The 18,124-nt window shown below is 51.6% G+C and overlaps 1 protein-coding gene across 1 annotated transcript in view; it reads right to left on the minus strand.

Moving 5' to 3' along the window:
* Positions 1-868: 868 nt before the first annotated feature.
* Positions 869-18,124, minus strand: part of Coro2a (coronin 2A) — a 50,413-nt gene continuing 33,157 nt past the window's right edge. Inside the window, exons 3-12 of the mRNA XM_055605325.1 lie at positions 13,339-13,455; positions 10,563-10,712; positions 9,318-9,497; positions 8,448-8,564; positions 7,142-7,246; positions 6,378-6,474; positions 5,344-5,456; positions 5,146-5,236; positions 4,402-4,673; positions 869-3,359 (exon numbers count right to left, since the gene is read on the minus strand). Of these exons, the coding sequence (XP_055461300.1) occupies positions 3,228-3,359; positions 4,402-4,673; positions 5,146-5,236; positions 5,344-5,456; positions 6,378-6,474; positions 7,142-7,246; positions 8,448-8,564; positions 9,318-9,497; positions 10,563-10,712; positions 13,339-13,455 (1,374 nt within the window). The 3' untranslated portion in view covers positions 869-3,227. The remainder of the gene's footprint in view (positions 3,360-4,401; positions 4,674-5,145; positions 5,237-5,343; positions 5,457-6,377; positions 6,475-7,141; positions 7,247-8,447; positions 8,565-9,317; positions 9,498-10,562; positions 10,713-13,338; positions 13,456-18,124) is intronic.

Genomic DNA, 18,124 nt, shown 5'->3' on the forward strand with positions numbered 1-18,124 from the left:
ACGCCCGTGCTTGGTGCTCGCTCGCTAGGATGGGCTAAATGGAAGGTCGGCTTCTTGTTTGGTGATGCTGGTCTGGGTGCTTTCAGCAAACTATGGCGGAGTGGAGGTGCCTGGTAGTTAGCTCCTGCCCAGAGGGCTCCCATTTCCCACACTCCCACTCTTTTTTCTGTAGTGCCCCTTCCCTGTGGTCAGCTTTGTTGGGGGGTTGGAATAGACTTCTAGGAAACCTTAACAACCCCAGGCTAGCACCCAAAGGCCGCAGGCTCTGAAGATGGTCCTGTCCCTCCTGCCCTACTGGGTAGGTGGCCCACACCGTTTCCAGCCCGGGGATCTTGCAGTTCTCTGCTTAGGGTATAGTTGCTGCTCACTGTCCCTCATCCACTTGAGGTTTTGGTCTATCTCCTTCAGGAAACCACTTCTCCGGGTCAGCCTGACCAGCCTTGACCCGTTCCTGTCCCTCCCGAATTTTCCCAACCACGACTGAAAACACTTCAAGGGTCTTAGAACCTCATTGGCCAGTTTGCCACCAAGGGTTTCTGGTCCAAACACTAGTGGCTAAATTGGTACTTGTTGAACAAATTAACAAAATGAAATCTCCATACATTACAGTATCAAGCCTGGTGTTTTTATTATTATATTATTATTTTGGTTGAGGCAGGGTCTCACACTCTTTGCCCACGCAGGTCTGAAGCTTTCACTCTTTCTGCCTCAGCCATCCAAGTGCCGGGATTACAGGTGGAGATTTCCACCCAGGGTTGATTGTTATATTCTTCCATTGCACGCTTCTGCATCTATTTTACCTTTTAATTTTTTTTTTTTTTTTTTTTTTTTTTTTTTTTTTTTTTTTTTTTTTTTACTTTTTATTTTTTTTTTTTTTTTTTTTTTTTTTTTTTTTTTTTTTTTTTTTACAAAGGTACAAGGAATTTAAGAAACATTAAAACAATCACTCAAACAGCTTCAGGCACGGTTTCATATGAAAAGCATAGATCTGTTTCTCACTTCCTGTTTCCCTCTCATACAAGACCTCAAGTTTTGTTCCAGGAAGCAGAATTATTCTAGAGCTAAGGTGAGTGAGTACCAGCCAACTGCTCATCCCCAGGCGCTCTCCTCATCCACACAAAGTTCCTGAGTCAACAGAAAGGGAGCTCCCAAGGCATGAAGTGAGGAGATGGGCGCTCCTTTGCCATCTGGGGGGACGCTGCCTCAGTGGGTACTGCTGCTCCATTAGCTCAAGAAAATAAAATTATAATCTTAAAAAAAAAGACGACTTAAAAAATATCTGATAAAAATTACCTATCCCTTTACCTTGCTATGAAATAATTTAAATAATTTACTCTAGATGTAAAAAAAACAAAAACAAAAACAAAAAGAACAACAAATTTGTTCATAGCCGCTTGTGACCTGTTCTCGACTCTGAGATCTGGTCTGTCCCTTACAGTGAGGAGAACTTCTGCAGGGGTATGGTGCTGTGCAGAGATGTAATGGGACGCTCTCTAGGCCCCACCCCCGCCACACATGGGTGGCATCAGTGGCTTTGGGCTGGTTTCTTCACTCCGAGGTTGGCCTGACTGCTGAACATGGGGTTGGGGGTAGGGTGCCCGGGACTTAGCCTTTTACTGAGGAGTACAAATAAGGCCAGCATAGCTGGCTCATCATCGGAGTTAGGAGTCTTGGGCTAGTGATGGATGGATGGATGGATGGATGGAGGCTAAATCAAGGACCGCAGGACTCCAGTGTGTGCAGATGCCAGCGACGAGGAGTGACAAGGCAACGTGGGAGTCTTGGGATTGTACCACTTTCCTTGCCAATACAGGCAAGACACAGACTAGCCTGTGTCTCCATTTCCACTGTCCTGAGGTCATCTGGGTAGCTTGTCCAGAGGGCCATCCCCTCCACTGAAGAGTCAGCTTCAGTGGGGCAGGTCTGGTCATCAGTGTGCCAGTCCAGAAGGGTAACATGGGTCAAAATCTGTTAGTCTGGGTGACCCCTGCAATTCTCATTTGAGCTCGAGTGACCCTGTGAGATGGGGAAAACACTGCCTGTCTGTTCAGAGGGGAGTGGGAGTGGGGTGGGGGCATCTCCTTTGGTAAGCTTTGTCTCAAGTTCTTCTCAGCCACCAGTGGGCTGTTGTACCGACCACCAAGAAAGAAAAGTCTCCAAATTGGGCACAAGAGAGGGAAACAGGCTTTCAGATTGGGTGCCATCCGGTCCCACTTTCTCACTTAGTGCAGTTGACCACAGCCCTTACTGGTGGGTGGCCACAGGGCTTGGCCACATTTTATGCTGGGGACCCCTACCTCCCAGAGGCCTTTAGATAACCTGGGTGGAAGTCCGCTTCTGCCCTCCTGGAGGTGGCAGGACATGGACACAGCTGATTGTGGCTGGAAGGATTGGTTTGGCCAGTGTGGTTTAGAAAATTTTCACTCATTCCTCTCAGGTTGAGCCCCTGAGCCAGTGTGAGTTTCTGCACTAAACCTGGGTCAGGATCAAGTCTTTGGTGACAGGTCACGGAGAGGGCAGCTCATGCAAACATTCCCCTTGTTCAGATGGAAAAACTGAGACCAGAGAGACAAGTACTGGGTAAGAGGTCATCAGGTAAGTCTGGACACAGGTGAGGCCAGAACCGATGGATCTTACTGTGGAGACTGTCAGATAGACCCAGAGAGACAGGACCTCAGTCAAGCCTCGCCAGGAAACAAATCTTATCTGTCTTTCTCTGGGCCTCAGTTTCCTCACCCATAGAATGAGGGAACTGAGCCAGATCAGTGGTTTTCAAACTTCTAAAATAAATAATTTAGTGCTCAAAGTATATATTCCAAAGTGGGCTGAAGGAGACGGGGAACACCTGTTGGAATGAGCCCACTGGCCAAATCGTCCCCCCATTCTATGGCCAGAGTTGTAAACCATAGGCAGGTGGACCTACCCAGTTCTTCCAGACCTTTCTACTAAGCTTTTTCCCTCTGGGAGGTCATAGGTCCTCACCATCCCTTAAGACCAGAATTCAGCAGAAGGCAGGGTGTAATCTAAACCAGCCGGGGCAGAAACTGTGAGAAGGCAATAGAGGGGTGGCACCGTGCCCCACTGGGATCTCTTTCAGCGACTGAGAGTTTTGTTTTTTGATATAAAATATAGAAATAGCGGTTGTTTTGGGGGACCTGTGGTTTGGTTCTGGACCCCCCACCGAGCCTAGCGGTGTCCCTGAGGGCGAGGATGGCGGAGATCTCTGCTCAGAATTGTCCTAAGCTCATCCGCAGGTTTTTGATCTCCAGTTCCAGCTGCTTGGTCTGAACCTCTCTCTGGATCAGCAGCTCCCGGAGCCTCCGGATCTCCTCCTGTTGCCGGTAGAACATCTGCAGCAGCTGGGGAAGCACGGGGCAGAGGGCAAGGTCATTGGGGTGCCGGGATAGACAACAGTTCAAAGGCTAAGACACGAACTCTTTCTGACTTGGGTGACAGTGGTTAAAAATTAACAAGGCTACAGTCATTCCTCTTGCTTACTTTACCCAATAATTAAGTTCAAATAGCTTATTTGTATATTTCTCCTTTCCAGATCCCTGAGGGTATTTAGTCTTGAAGTCTGGAAATTTGGAGATTTTCAAAGTCCAGATTATATATATATATATGTATATATATATATATATATATATGTCCTGGACGAGTAAGGAGGAGAAAGTGAGCTGAGCACTGGCATTGTCCTCACTCCACCTCCTGCCTGTGGAGTGGATGCCTCGTGATGCTGCCGTAAGCTCCTGCCGCCACGCCACGCCTGTCTCACTTCATTTAAGCTGCCTTTGTCACTTTTTTTTTTTTTTTTTTTTTTTTGGTCACAGCAGCAATGACAACAAAGTTGCTAATTACAAGCAAGTTGCCTCACCTGTCCTCAGTTTTCTCCTCTGGGAAGCGAAAACCAGCCCTTACCATAAATGTCAGCACTGTACAGAGCAGCCATTAGCTGCTGGGCACCCCCTGAGGGTATCTGCTGTTCCCCCCAAATGCCTGTGACATCTGTGTCGGTGTTACTGCCTCCTCCTTCAGTGTGGGAATGGAAGGTGACCTTGTTCCATTAGCATTCTGTCCACAGCAGCATGAAAGTAACCATTATACCAACCTGGCATATGGCAGACACTTAGTGTGCGCCGGCTCTAAAAACAGGCCTCAAAAATCTCAGAGTGCCAGTGCTAGGACCATAATGGTACCACGTCGTATCTTCTGCATTTCACCGACTGTCCCCACCACATCATCATCTTGGTATATGGCTGCTGCTCAGAGCCCATGTGCTCACTAAATTTGCTAAGTGCATTAAGGTCCAGGCCAGGCCATCCGGCTGGCTGCCCTTCTGCCCTCCTTTCCCTCCCAGTCCACCACCCTCTCCCTATCCAGCAGGCCTCTCTTCCCTCTCACCTCATTTTCTGTCTTTGGTGGGGGGCTTTCGAAAACGTCAAAGCCATTGGTAAGCCAGGACTTCTCCTCCAGGTGATGCTCTGGGGCCCACTTTGGCACCTTCTCTTCCAGCAGGGAGCAGGGTGCCTGGCCACCATCCATGGCCAGCTGTGTCATCGTTTCTAAGGGCTGGGGTGACACTTGGACCACAGAATTGAAGAAGTGTCCCTCTGGAGGCAGCGCCTGGATGTCCAGCAGCCCGGAGCCGGGTCTAAGGGACACCATGACAGGCCCTGGGAGATGGGGGGGGGGGGGGGGAAGGGGGGGGAGGGGGGTGGGGGGCCGGGGGGGGGGGGGGGGGGGGGGGGGGAGGGCATGGACACAGGGAGGTGCTGCAGTAGACTACTGTCTAGTCATGGACCCATACCAAGGCAATCAGGTACCAACGTGTGTGTGGGAAAGGGAAGTATGTAGGAACAGCATAGTCTATGTACTGGAGCTGTTTCCAGAGGCCCAAACTCCCTAAATGAAGCTGTCCTTGCTCTCTCTTCCTTCTGCCCCTACACAGGGTATTGCCCTGTAGTTCTGGATGGCTGTGTATTTCCAGACTTCCTGCCTCGGCTCTCCCAAGGGCACGAGCCATCCTGCCTGGCCTTGGCTTTGCTTTGGAAAGGAGAGACCCACCCACAGTGTCCTCTGCCGTCTACTTGGGATCCCCAGGACTCCATCTTCCTGCCCTAGGGGCCTGCTCCCAGCCTCCCTCACCTCTATTTACTCCGCTGAGCCACTCATAAGCTGTCATCGAGGGCTGGGCCGCTGCGGTGGGCGGGTAGATATCCTCCTGGTAGGATTCTGACTGCAGAAGAAGCAGGCACAGTGAGAGCAATGTGGAGCCTTGGAGTCCGTTTCTCCCAACCCTCGCTGAATGAGGAGCCTCCCGGGAGACAGTCCCACCGTTCTCACCCTCCTCGGCACTATCATGGACACCGGCTCGATGAGGCTCTTAGTTGTGATCAGCTTGTAGAAGCGGAAGATCTCGCAGGAAGACACATCGAGGCCTCTCTTTGGCATGACACCTGTGGCCATACGGCCAAGAAGAGATGAGAAGTCCGGGCTGGGCTAGGGCAATGGCAGACTGCAGAGCTGTCATCAGAAACTGCCCTCCCCCATAGCTCTCCTCTGTGAACAGCTCCTGACCAACACCTGTGCTGGGCTGGGCTGCCCTGGGCAGGGAGATAGCTGAAGGGGTCTCTATTCAAGCAGGGCCTCTACCTTCAAGGTTTAATTATTTTACCTGGATCCTGAAGTCTGCTCTAGTCTGCTCTGCTCAAAGCTTCCCACTTCCATCCTCACAGACCCAGAACCCAAATGCTTATTTCCTATTTATTTTTTGAGACATGATCTCACAGAGTCAAGGCTGGTCTCAAACTTGGTGTGTAGCAGAGAACGGCCTTGAGCTCCTGACCCTCCTGCTTCTGTCTCTTGTGTGCTTAGACTACAGGCATATATCACAACGCCAACCCTCAGTTGCTCGTTCGAGGCAGGGCCTTGCTGTTATTTAGTCCAGGCTGGCCATAAACTCCTGATACTCAGGCCTTGGCTTCAGGAGCCTAGGATTACAGCCATATACCTGACTTTCTTTCTTTCTTTTTTCTTTTTCTTTTTTGAGACAGGGTTTCTCTGTGTAGCCTTGGCTGTCCTGGACTTGCTTTGTAGACCAGGTTGGCCTCAAACTCATGCCTCCATCTGCCAAATGCCTTGCACTGTCTTAGGAATCTGGTAACCAAGAGGCACCATCAGATGCAGCCCCTTGGACTTCCAGAGCTAGGAGTCCCAACATACCTTGCTTGTTATAATTCTTCTAGTCTGGGGGACTGATACTGGCTCATGACCAATGGACACAGCCCCCCACATATCCGTGTCCCTGTCTGATGGCTTTCCATACCAAGGCCCAGCCCTGGTACCCTGACCCCATAGAGCTTTAGAGTCCCACTCACCGATCCCCTTCTGGGGGTTGTAGGAGCGGTACTCAGTCAGGTAGCTCAGGTAAGGCTTCTCAGCGTTCACCTCGTAGTAGCGGATGTTCCCATCTCCCTGTGGAGGGGAATTAGAAGCGTCAGAGCTGGGCCATCAGCACCTCCCTGGCCTCCATAACTCAGTCCGCTTTCAGATCAGACAGCTGATGAACCCATCTCCTTCAGGGACAGCAGGGAGCTCTGGCCTTGCAAGCTACCAAGGCCTAAGTCCTTGACCAACACCACCAGCCTACCCATGCTCCTCTAGCACAAAAGCCCTGGGGACATTCCACAGGACAACCACGAGGAAGTCAGGATGGCTTGTCTCAGAGACCAACCCCTGGCTCTCACTATGGGGACATTTCTGGTTGTCAGAGTCATTTGGAGGTGCCGGTTACTGGCATACGGAGTACGGAACAGAGGTTCTAGATAAAGGGCATCCCCACCCAAGGAGATCTACTCTGCTTCAAAGTCAAAGATTTCCTGTTGAGAACTATCACCTGGACCAAGAGTTTAGAACAAGCTTGGGTGGGGGGGTGGGGGTCACGCCTGCTCCAGGTGGCCCTAGGGAGTTGGGGAAGGAGGGGCAGGTGTTCTCTAGCCACCAGTTCCAGTCTTCACCATGCACCTCCAAGGACCCTAGGATGTTTTCTGACCGCCCACAGAGCTAAGCTTGGCATATTTCTGTCTTCTGTGTGGGGGGTGGGGGAGTCAAGAGGGCTGGCCGCCTCCTATGCCCAGCTGACCTTCCCCACAATGTACAGCATGCTGGTGTCCGGGTCGTAGAAGGGAAACAACACCCCCGAGGAGCCATCCAGGTCTTCTTCTGTGAGGGGCACAGAAAGGTTGTCCTGCAAAGGAAGGGAGGCCATCAAGACACGGGGCTCACTCCTGGGATCCCTGGTGGGTCCTGAGATTCGAACTGCTGCCGCGCTGGGTGTGTCCGTGAGTGAGTGTGGTTGGTGTTTGAGACAGAAAGCTTGCTTCTCTGTGTTAGGCTCAATGCTTTGGAAAGAGGTCCTGGTCCTCAGGACTCAGGCTGTGGATTATTCTCTCCTGGAAATGACAATTAGGCAGCACTGCCCCACCCCGTTTGGTGAGCCTTTTATAAAAAGATGCATCTTTCTCATTTTATGTATATGGGTGTTCTGCCTGCCCGTGTGTCTGCGCGCCATGTGTATGCAGTGCCCAAGGAGACAAGGAGACGGTGTCAGACTCCCTGAAACTGGAGTTACAGCTGGGAGCGGTAACGCGGGTGCTAGGAACCAAACCTTGGTCCTCTGCTCTTAGCGCCTGAACCATCTTTGTCAATATTTTGCTCTTACTGAGTTTTTTCGAAAATTATTCGAGCCAGGGTTTTCCTCTGTAGCTAACACTAGCCTTGAACTCAGAGCAGTTCTCCTACCTGGGATTATAAGCATGACCCTCTACACCTGGCTGTTTGTTTTCTTTTTCCAGCACTGAAAATCAAACCCAGGGCTCCATGATACTTAGGAAAACTCTCTACCACCGAGGGTCTGTTTTAAACTTGAAAACTGGGAGGTGATTTTGAGGCTGGCTTTGAACCCTCTGTCTCTGTACCTGTCTTTCCAGTAAATAAGCTGACCCTCGTCCCTGTACCTGTCTTTCCAGTAAATAAGCTTTCACAGGCCAGACTTGAACTCAATATGTAGCAAAAGATGTCCTTGAACTCTCATTCCTCCGACCTTTATCTTACTTCCCGCTTGTTTTTAACACACGGAAGGAGACAGGTTGCTCGTCTAGCGGGTAGGAGGCCCTGAATTATGTCCTCAGCACTTAAGGACACTAGCAGAACAGCACCGATCACCCCCGGCTGGGCCACTGTCAGTACTAGACCAGCTCTCCAGCTGGACCCTGCCTTACTCCAGCCCCTCTCCAGAGCCTCTCTCTCGGGATCCCACCTCTTCCTGAATGATGAGTGTGCATGGCTAGCCAGGCCGTCTGCTGACTAGGAGTGTTCAAAAGTACCCACAGGAGTGGAGGAGGCTGCGCAGGGCTGCAGGCTGATGGTGCGGGCGGGCGGAGACTCACCTGGTCCCACAGGGCCATCTGCCGATTGTTCCAGCGGGATGTCCCTGTGGAGAGCAGCTTCCTGAGGTTCCCCAGGAACAGCACTTTATTGGCCCGGTGTCCCTTGTAGCTGGCTTCCTGGAGGGATAAGGGACAAGTGTGTTGGTGTTGTAGGGCAGTGGGCCGGGGACTCCCGACTGCAGGTGTAGTTCCTGTCTCCCCACTTGGCTCCTGCTTGGCACACTTCTTCCAGGAAGCTGCCCTGGGTCCCTCCCTTTACGTGAAATCTCCCCATTCCACTGAGAGCTGCTTCTGAATAGAGTCAGGCAAAGGTCTGCCCTCTCCACTCTTTTCTTGATACAGGGCCTCATAATGTAGCCCAGGCTGGCCTTGAACCCTCACTCCTCCTGTCTCAAGATTACATGTGCCACCACACCCTGCTCCACGCCACTCTTTCAAGAGTCCCAGTGAGCACTTGCCCTGAGTGAGGTAGGGGAACACGGCTGTGTCCTGACACTGGAATTATCCTATTTAGCTCCAGTGAGGAAAGACAAAGGGCCCATTTCAGCTTCTGAGCCAATAGGCTCAAAAAGCAGAAGGTGCTGGCCTAAGGCGGCTCCTGACCCCTGGCCAGTGACAGATCTGAGGCACGTGGCTAGCTCCGAGGTCAGAACAGGTTCATAGCCCACCTGTGAACAGGAGGTCATTTCCTTTCTCTTAGTTTTCTCATCTGTAGAGTGGATACAGCAGATCTCAGCATCCTGACAAGTCCCCAGTCCCACCCCATAATGCTGAGGGATGCTATCTCCAGAGGCTGAGCCCATCTGCCGACAGTGCTGTCTGTCACCTCCATTCTCAACCTCTCAACCTGAACCTTGGCCCAGCACCAACCTGGAGGACAATCCCTAGGCGGGGGTCGACAACCCGAATCTTGCGGTCCTTACAGGTGGTGGCCAGCAGGCTGCCGTTGGTGTTGAAGGACATGGACAGGATCACATCTTGGTGACAGGTGATTGTCTTCACGGGGCTTGAGATGACAGATTCCTTTGTGTCCAGGTTCCACACCATCACCTGCTCGGCAGAGGGCTGGCTCTGAGCACAGTGGTCACGCCACCCAGCCCCCACAGTCACACAACAGCAGGCAGCGGGGAAATACAGTATTCCCAGGAGGGAAGACGCAGCTGGCAGCTAGGCCATTTGTGAGGGGTGTGGCTGAGGCTGTAGGCACAGCAGGGGGATGCTGGGAGCCAGGCTGTCTAGTAGTAGGGGGGAAAAAAAACCCACCCGCCTTTGAGCAAGGAAACATTTATACTGGGAGGATCTGAGGTGTGGGGTTCAGTCAGAAGCACCACACCCCACTTTCTGTGCATAGCCTGGGATGCCAAAGGAACCTGTAGCCACAGCCTAGGTGTGAGCAGCACTCCTGGAGACATAGCCACACACGCACATCTTCCACAACAACAGATAAACAAGCATTTCTGACCAGGACCTTCCAACAGCTTCTACCTCTTTTGGATCTGAGAGGCTCCTGAGGTGTCTCTGGTGAGAGGCTCCTGAGGTGCCTCTGTGAATCCCAATAGCAGAGAAGAGTTGGATAACCATTGCAATGGTTCCACACGCTATAGTCTGCAGACTGGGACTCAAGAAACTAAGATACAAGGAGAATCATGGGACATTCTCATGCAAACCAGAGATGAGCTGCAACAGGACCCTAGTCTTCAGAGCTGGGTGGGACTGCCCATGGCCTCTGGGCAGTAGTGTTCCATGGGCCCAGCCCTGGCCCCTGAGGCTGGCTGCAGTGGATTGAAGAAAGCCCTAGTCCTGTCCACCTAGAACCTCAAATGGGATTTATTTAACAAGGTCTTAACAGATGTAGTTAGTTGACCTGAGGCCACAACAAATGAGGGAGAGTTCTCAATCTAACGGTGGGTAAGAGGAGGCAGGGACATCCAGGGACACAGGAGAAGGCAGTGGCAGAGGCCAGGGTGACAGGGGTGGAGAGGCATGTCCCCAGGCCTGTGGAAGCAGCAAGCTGACTACACCTTGCCTGAGCCTTCCTAGCTTCTAAAGCGGCCAGAGAAGCGTCTAGAGAACTGGTGCTGTGAGGTTTTCTCTGTCCAGGAGCGTCAGACTCACCTTGTAGTCGTAGCCAGCGCTGAAGAGGATGTTGGCGGCTGTGGGGTGCCACTCCACCAGCCCCACCCTGCGCGAGTGACCCACCAGCTCCTTCCTGTAGGTGGTGAGATTCCTTGCCAACAATTGCTTGGGGAGGTTCCAGATCTTAATCTGGAGGGGAGACACAGGGAGGAGTGTGAGCTGGGGACGAGGTGGGGTTGCGGCTGTCCTCAGCCGTAGATCTGGTAGTGCCTGGCGGAAGAACCCTGTTGACCTCCATGGCCACTCCCACACAGCCGAGGGTAAGCTGGGGCTTCCCTAGAGTCCTCAACCAAGCAGGGCTGATCTTGACTGGAAGGCAGGCCTCACTCTCAAACCTGCCCCACGGGCTTTGACCAACCCCATGACCTGAGGTGAGCAGCTAGGGTGGACTGAAGATGGAAGTAGCTGCCATGGCAAAGAGTAAGGTCTCCGTCATGGAAATCTACGATGGGGAACCACAGGGACAGCTGCCTGGGCCCATGGAGCCCAGGAAGTGCTGTGCACATGCTCCTTCCGTTCTGCTCGGTTTTCAGGCTCCAAGTCAGCGTGCAGATCATCTCCCAGAGATACACAGGCTTCCCATGAGGCTCTGCTTGCAGCGCAGGGACATTTATTTCCTGGTTTTGGCTTTAAGATCAGACCATGAACTCTATTTGCTCTGTCTGCAGGACACAAAGAGCTAAGCCTGGGGTGGGGCTGGAGGGAGACAGGCGCTGGGCCTTTTGGAGGGGGAGGTGTGTCCTGAAGGAGGTGGCAGCTACCCTGTCATGAGGAAGAGGAGCAGGGAGCACTCTGCAAGGACGTGTTTATGTGGACTGGGCTGCTGCTATCCAGGTCCAATCATCCTCTTCCTCCCCCTTCCCCTCCCCCAGAGCACCCAGAAGCCTTTCAGGAAGACTTGGTAGGGTGTGGTGGTGCACCCCTGTGATCCCAGCACTAGGAGTCTGCAGTGGGAGGACTGTAAGTTCAAGGTCAGCCTAGGATACACCATGAGACCCTGTCTCAAAACAAACAACTTCCCCCCAAATTAAAACAACAAAACACCCCATGTCTGCCCTCCCCCAATATTTTCATCCCCCCAGCCCCACCTCAGGCTCAGCTCTTTGTGTCCTGCAGACACAGCAAGTAGAGTTCATGGCTTGATCTTAAAGCCAAAAACCTGGAAATAAATGTCCCTGTGCTGTAAGCAAAGCTTCGTGGGAAGCCTGTGTATCTCTGGGAGATGATCTGCACATTGACTTGGAGCCTGAGAACCCAGCAGAATGGAAGGATCTTCAGAGCAGGCCTGAAAGGGCAGGTGTCAGGAGGGCAGCCATTCTACCCCATCCCTGCAGAAGCCGGCTGGCCGAGTTGTCAGGCCTGACCTTCCCTCTCGGTCTCTCAGCAATCTCCTACGTGGAGCTTTCTGCTTTGAGAAAAAGTCTTGCTCTACAACTCAGGCTGGCCTTGAACCTGAGATCTTCCTGCCTTAGCTTTCTAAGACCTGGGATTACAGGTGTGTGCCCCTACACCCAGCCTTCTTAGGGTTCTCTGCCTTTCTTTCCTGCTTCCCAGTCTGCTTCCTTCCATAATGAATTCCCTCTCCCTTTTTGACTAAACAGCTCTAAGCTAAATCAGGAATTCAGTGGCTGTATCCTGCATCTAGGACATTTCTAGTCATCCCTCACATCTGCTATGTGGTCCTTTCTCGAGGGAGGTGGCAGCATAGGCCAGGGGGCGGAGCATAGGCTCTAAGCTCAGTCTGAGGCCAGCTCTGCTGCCTGTGCTGTGTAAGGTTGGGCAAGTCGCTGTTCCTTTCTGATCCTCAGCCTGTCTATGAAGCATCCTAATCGGTAGGGTGCTGGGAAGGCTGAGTTAAGGGGTCAGTGTGACAGAATACAGTGGGTGACAAGAAATGCTGACTGTGGCTTTCATCCACACCCGATTAGACTTTATTTAGTGTGTTTGAGGGCACACACTTGCCACTTGTATATTTGGAAGTCTAAGGGCAATGTGCAGAACTCAGTTCTCTCTTTCCACCACGTGGGTCCCTGAGGTGGAATTCAGGTAGTCAGGCCTGGCAGGAAGCCCCTTTACCTGCTGATCCATCTCTTAGGACTATCCCTCCTTTAATTATTTGTTAATGACTGGGCCTTTTGTTTTAAATCCCAGCCACTGTATCTTTGAAGTGGGTGCCAGAGGGAAAATAAATAATGCTGAACATTGTGGGGATAAGGTTTGTGCTCCTGGAATGAAATCTGAGCTCAGAAACTCACTTGGGGGTTGGGTGCATTAGACCACTTTGCTCCCAGCTTCTCAGGGGGCTGCGGCAGGAGGATTGCTTGAGTCTAGGAGTTTGAAATCACCCTCAGTAACACAGAGTTGGTGGGCTTGGCCTCTTGGGGTGGTTTTGGGTCTCTGTTCACAGAAGCTCCTCCCTTGTCCATCATACATCCACTGTGACATGGAATGGCCTGATATTTTCTGGTCCCCTTACAGCATGTCCAAACCCCTGAGGGCGGAGCCTGTACATTAGTTGTGGTAAGAACATGAGCCTCACTGGGTCTTCACGAGATAGGCAGAAGATACCAGACCCATTTTATGGGACGGCAAACTGAGGCCCATAAAGAGGTGCCAAGGGCCCAAGTCCCACACACCCACAATTTCTCCTCCAGCTCTCACTTCTTGTGAGGCCACTGCAGCCTAGCCGCTATCGAGACAAAGCTGGTACTGGACCAATGGCAGGCTCGGGCATCTGCCTTCCCCTGGCACTCACCGTGGCATCTTCTGAACAGGAGGCAATCTCAAAGTCATCAAAAGGGTTCCACTTGATGTCCAAGACGTTCCCTCTGTGCCCGCAGACCTTGGGGTAGTGAGGGTCCAACTTTCCTGTCTGTAAAACAGTGTCACAGCATCAGGAGGCTGTCACAGTGTCACAGGAGGCTGGTAGGATGGACGGTAGCTCCTCAGTCAGTCAGTCAGTCATCACTGAGTAAACAGGAAGGTGTGCACCTTCCCACACCCCCTGTGTGATACTGGGGGGGGTCACTTTTCTGAACCCCCCTGTCCTCCTTGGTACTGGGGAGGATGTGAGGGTGTTTCACAGGCTGGACTGAGAGTCATGGGGATGGCTGAAGTAAATGCTCAGCAATAACCATGACAAATAATCTGCATCTCAAGGCTGAGGGGAAAACATAAACGAACAAAACCAGAAGGAATGTACTAACAGCTATAGTTGCACGAAGATAGTGGAACACAGGCTTCTTTTTACATCATCATTTTCTTTCTTTTTTTTTTATTTGTTTTATTTGAGATAGGATCTCTTGTAGCCCAGGCTGGCCTTCAACCCATTATGTAGCCAAGGCCAGTGTTATACTTTTAATCCTCACCTCTGCAAGTGCTAGGGTTATAGGCATGACCACACTATCTTTATTATTTTTAAATCAAATTTCCATAATTTTGGCAATTAAAAAAAAAAGGCGTTTATTTCTGCAATCCCAGCACTTGGGAGGCAAGGGCAGAAGGGCTGTCTGTAGGCAGAACACAGTCTGATCTACATAGTAAGTCCCACATCGGTCAGGGCGATGACGGGAGAACTTGTCTTTATAATACAAACGGAACTCCAAAGTTTCTGAAAAGATGGTCCTTCTAGGGTTAGTAAAAAATTTGCTCTAGACTTCAAAGCATCTTCAAAGAGTAGGAATGGTGAGCACACAGGCCAGGCTTTCTAATGCGGTACCTGAGGCAGGTATCACCAATGGATCACAGTATACTCTTAAGCACAGACAGAGGAGGGACACTCCAGGGTCACTGAGCCTCAGAGGAACAGAGCCAGGCAAACTGAAGTGGATTTCCTGTGCTCTGAGGAGTTGTAATCTTCTCTTAATTGCGCCGGCTCAGCTTCCTCCATTCTTTCCCTTTTCTTGTTTCATTTCCTGGGTCAAAGGGAATACAGAATACAGCAATACAGAATCTTTTGCTATAGGCCTGTTTGCTCGAGGTTTTTATCTCTGTTCTCTGGCTCAGAGCCATGCCCTCATTTTTGCCCTGCAGGTTTCTCAGGAAATGCTAATTGTCAGGCAGGTCTGGGGCTAACCCTAGGCAAGCTGCCAGGAGGCCATGGACACCACACCCTCGCCTCCTGTACAGGCTTCAGCTGCAGGACTAGGTTGGCCATTGGAGCTGTGCTCCTCTGGGGACCCCCCCCCCCCTGCCAGAGCAAAAGCCCCATCAGCCCTCTCTCCTCCCACTCAAGACCCAAGGCATTAGTGACATTTGTTAGTCTAAAGCTATTGACTGGGCTACTACAAGCCTGCTGGGGGAGTCATTTATAATCAGGAGGTCACCTTTAACTTTTTGTCCATTAGATCAGCACTCAGCCAGGGAGAGACCTCTGGTTCACCAGGGCATAAGCTTTAAGTCACGGGTGACAGCACTGCCACCCCTCAACAGCAGCTGACTGGCTGCCACGCCTACTCAGGCCTTCAAGCCACAAGGGGGCTGTCCTGAGGTGGGTGAGAGGGCAGGAAGTCCGGATCCCTGCAAGGTACGAAGAAAGATGGGGGTGGGGCAGCGACAGATCCGTTTCCTGGGATGAGGAGAGCTGCTCACGGGCCCTGGCTCTACCTACCACAACTAAGCTAATTGCTTCAAACTCCTCCCCATTGCAAAGTGGAGCCTGGGAGGCACGGTGGGAGATGAGCAAAGGAAGTCAGTACAGCTGCAGCTCAGCTGACTCCCTGGGCCTGAACCCCTGCTAGATTACTCACCACTGCTCATGCTGGGCCCCGGGCCTTAGCTCCTTCCTCTCTCTACAAATCAGGAGAAGCAAAGCAAAACAAAACAAAATAACAACAACCAAAACTTCACTCCCAGTGGAGATGAAGGGAAATGTGCAGATATGGGCTGAGAACTTGCCGGGACAAAATGCTTCCTAAACCTATTGAACTATCGGCTAAAGCTTTGTAGGGTGTTGGGGAGGAAACTCGGGCGTCATACATGCTAAGCAGCCTTTACTACCACTGGGATACACCCAAAACACACCCAACTTTAATTGCTGCTTGGTATGTTCCAGGGCCCGGGGATATACTTAGTGTGAGTACAAACTGTTCTAAGGGTGGGGTAGAGTCAAATATACAGGCATGTGCGCACACAAACACACACACACACACACTCACCCACCAATATGTACACATACATGCACGTGCGCACACAAGCACATGCATGTATACACGTGTGCATATACACGCTCATATACCTGTATACATGCACACAGAAGACCCACAGAGACAGACATATGTATGAATATATATATATATATACACACACACATGCATAGAAAGACAGACACACGTACACAGATAAACTCACACATGCTCACAAACACCACACACGCACATACATGCACACACAGTACTTCCTATATACTGGTTTCTTTGCCTCTGGGAACACGCTGAACTGTCCTGTCCAGCGCAATCACGGTGATCATCTGGTCCCTTCAGCCCTGGGCCCCTTTGATCTGGGCCTTGTGCATCTATGTCCCGGGGCCTACCTCCTGGGCTCTGCCTGTTCTCTCCTTTCTTCCTCCGCACCTCACCTGAAGTCCACATCCCCAGTGCCCTGGGAGGCTCTGGTACAGGCCCGGCCCTGAAGCCCATCCCTTCTATTCCCGTTTGGAGGCCCCAGGCAGCTTCTGCCCACACCTTGTCATTCCCCTTTGTACCCCGGCAGGCTTCAGTTGCCAAGGCTGCAGAGTAGGTTGTGAAATTCACCCTCTGGCCTTCCTCCAGAGGTTCAACACAGTGCACAGGGGAGAGGCACCTTGCCTGAGGTGGCACCCTTTCTGGGCCCTGGATCTCTGTGTGGGGCAGCCTGGCACTCAGGTAGCGCCTAGGACAGGAGGCTGTGACAAGGTTACACATCTTGCTCTCCCCTGCACTTTCGGGGGCGGGGGTAGCGGCACTGGGGCTGCTGCCTTTCCCTCATCCCTGGGCTTGGCCTGGCTGTGATCTCTGGTAACCAGTGAGGAGTCAGTGAATAAACAGCCAGAGCTCTGCAGCTGCAGGAGCTCAGGAGAACAGGAGGCTTGCTAGCCACACCCAGCTGCAGGCTTCTCATCTATAGCTCACAAGGCCCCAGCAGCGGATCTGGACAAGAGGTAATACTTCCCAAAAGCAAAGCGTGATAGGCGAGGTCCCAGCATGCACAAATACCGGTACATCCACTGTGTAAAGGGGCTGTGGTGCTGTTGAGTTCTAGGAGATGAGGCGCTGGCCAGTTCCTGTCCCTTTCTCTGCCTTTTAGTGCCTGTTCAGAATCACTGGATGTGGCCGGGTGGGGTGGTATAGCCCTGTAACCTCAGTTTTGGGGAGGCTGAGGCAAGGAAGAACACGAGCTTGAGGCTAGCCTGGGCTACATAGGGAGGCCCTGCCTTAAAGATAAAAGAGAAAGAGCAGGGCATCCAGTTAAATTTGTATTTCAGATGCTCAGCAAGGTGTGTTTATAATATAAACGGCTCTCATGTAACACTGCAACTACACGGGGAAAATTACTGTAGCTGGTCGTGAAGGCTCACACCTGGGAAACCAGCGCTTGGGGCAGAGTCCAGAGGATTGCCTCCACTTCAAGGCTACCTGAGGCTACATAGTGAGTTCTACTCTAGTCTAGGCCACGTTGCTAGATCAATACCCACCCACCAAAGAAGACAAAGAATTAGGGAAAGCTTAATTTGTTTTGTTTTTAAGATAATATCTTATTACGAAATCCAGGCTGGCCTTCGACTCCCAGCAATCCTCCTGCCTCAGCCTCTGAACTGCTGGGATCACAAGTGTGTGCCACCACGCCTGCCCAGCAGTTTCTGAGACCATTAAGTTCACAACTACCTAATGCTCCCGCAGTGGTCCTGGGCAGTCACCCGGGGAAGTGATTATAGAGAGGCAGCTTCACTCCAAACAGCCCCAAACCAGAGCCAGGCAGCTTGCTTGGCTTGTTGTGGGGCAGGGTCTCCCTGTGTAGCCCAGGCTGAGGTTATCCTTCTGCTTCAGCTTTCCGAGTGCTGGGATTTCAGGGGTGGGCAGTATTTCTGCACCACCAAGTGGTGTGTGTGTGTGTGTGTGTGTGTGTGTGTGTGTGTGTGAAACGGGTGTAGGAAAGGACTCTCCGCCATTGTCAACCCTCCCTCCTACTAAATAGCTGTTACTGAGTGAATGGTTACATATCCTGTTAAAAAAAGCTGCTTAGGCATCTAGTTTGTCTTTCCTGTTGGCTGAAAGTCAGGAAATGTCAAAAAAAAACAAACAACAACAACAACAAACCAGCCAAAACTGCCTACAGAGATGGTGTGCGTCTTCTGGAAAGCATCTCAAACAAGGATGTTAAAAGCAACGAATAGAAAGAAAAGAAGAAAGGAGGGGAGACACAGTGGTATACACCTATACTCTCAGCATTTGGGAGGCAGAAGCAGGAAGATCATCACGAGCACGAGGCCAGTCTGGTTAGCCAGGGCTCAAACCACACCACACCACACCACACCACACCACACCACACCACACCACACCACACCA

The sequence above is a fragment of the Psammomys obesus genome, unplaced genomic scaffold (assembly GCF_907164565.1).
Source record: "Psammomys obesus unplaced genomic scaffold, mPsaObe1.curated_primary_1811, whole genome shotgun sequence".
Classification (NCBI taxonomy): domain Eukaryota; kingdom Metazoa; phylum Chordata; class Mammalia; order Rodentia; family Muridae; genus Psammomys; species Psammomys obesus.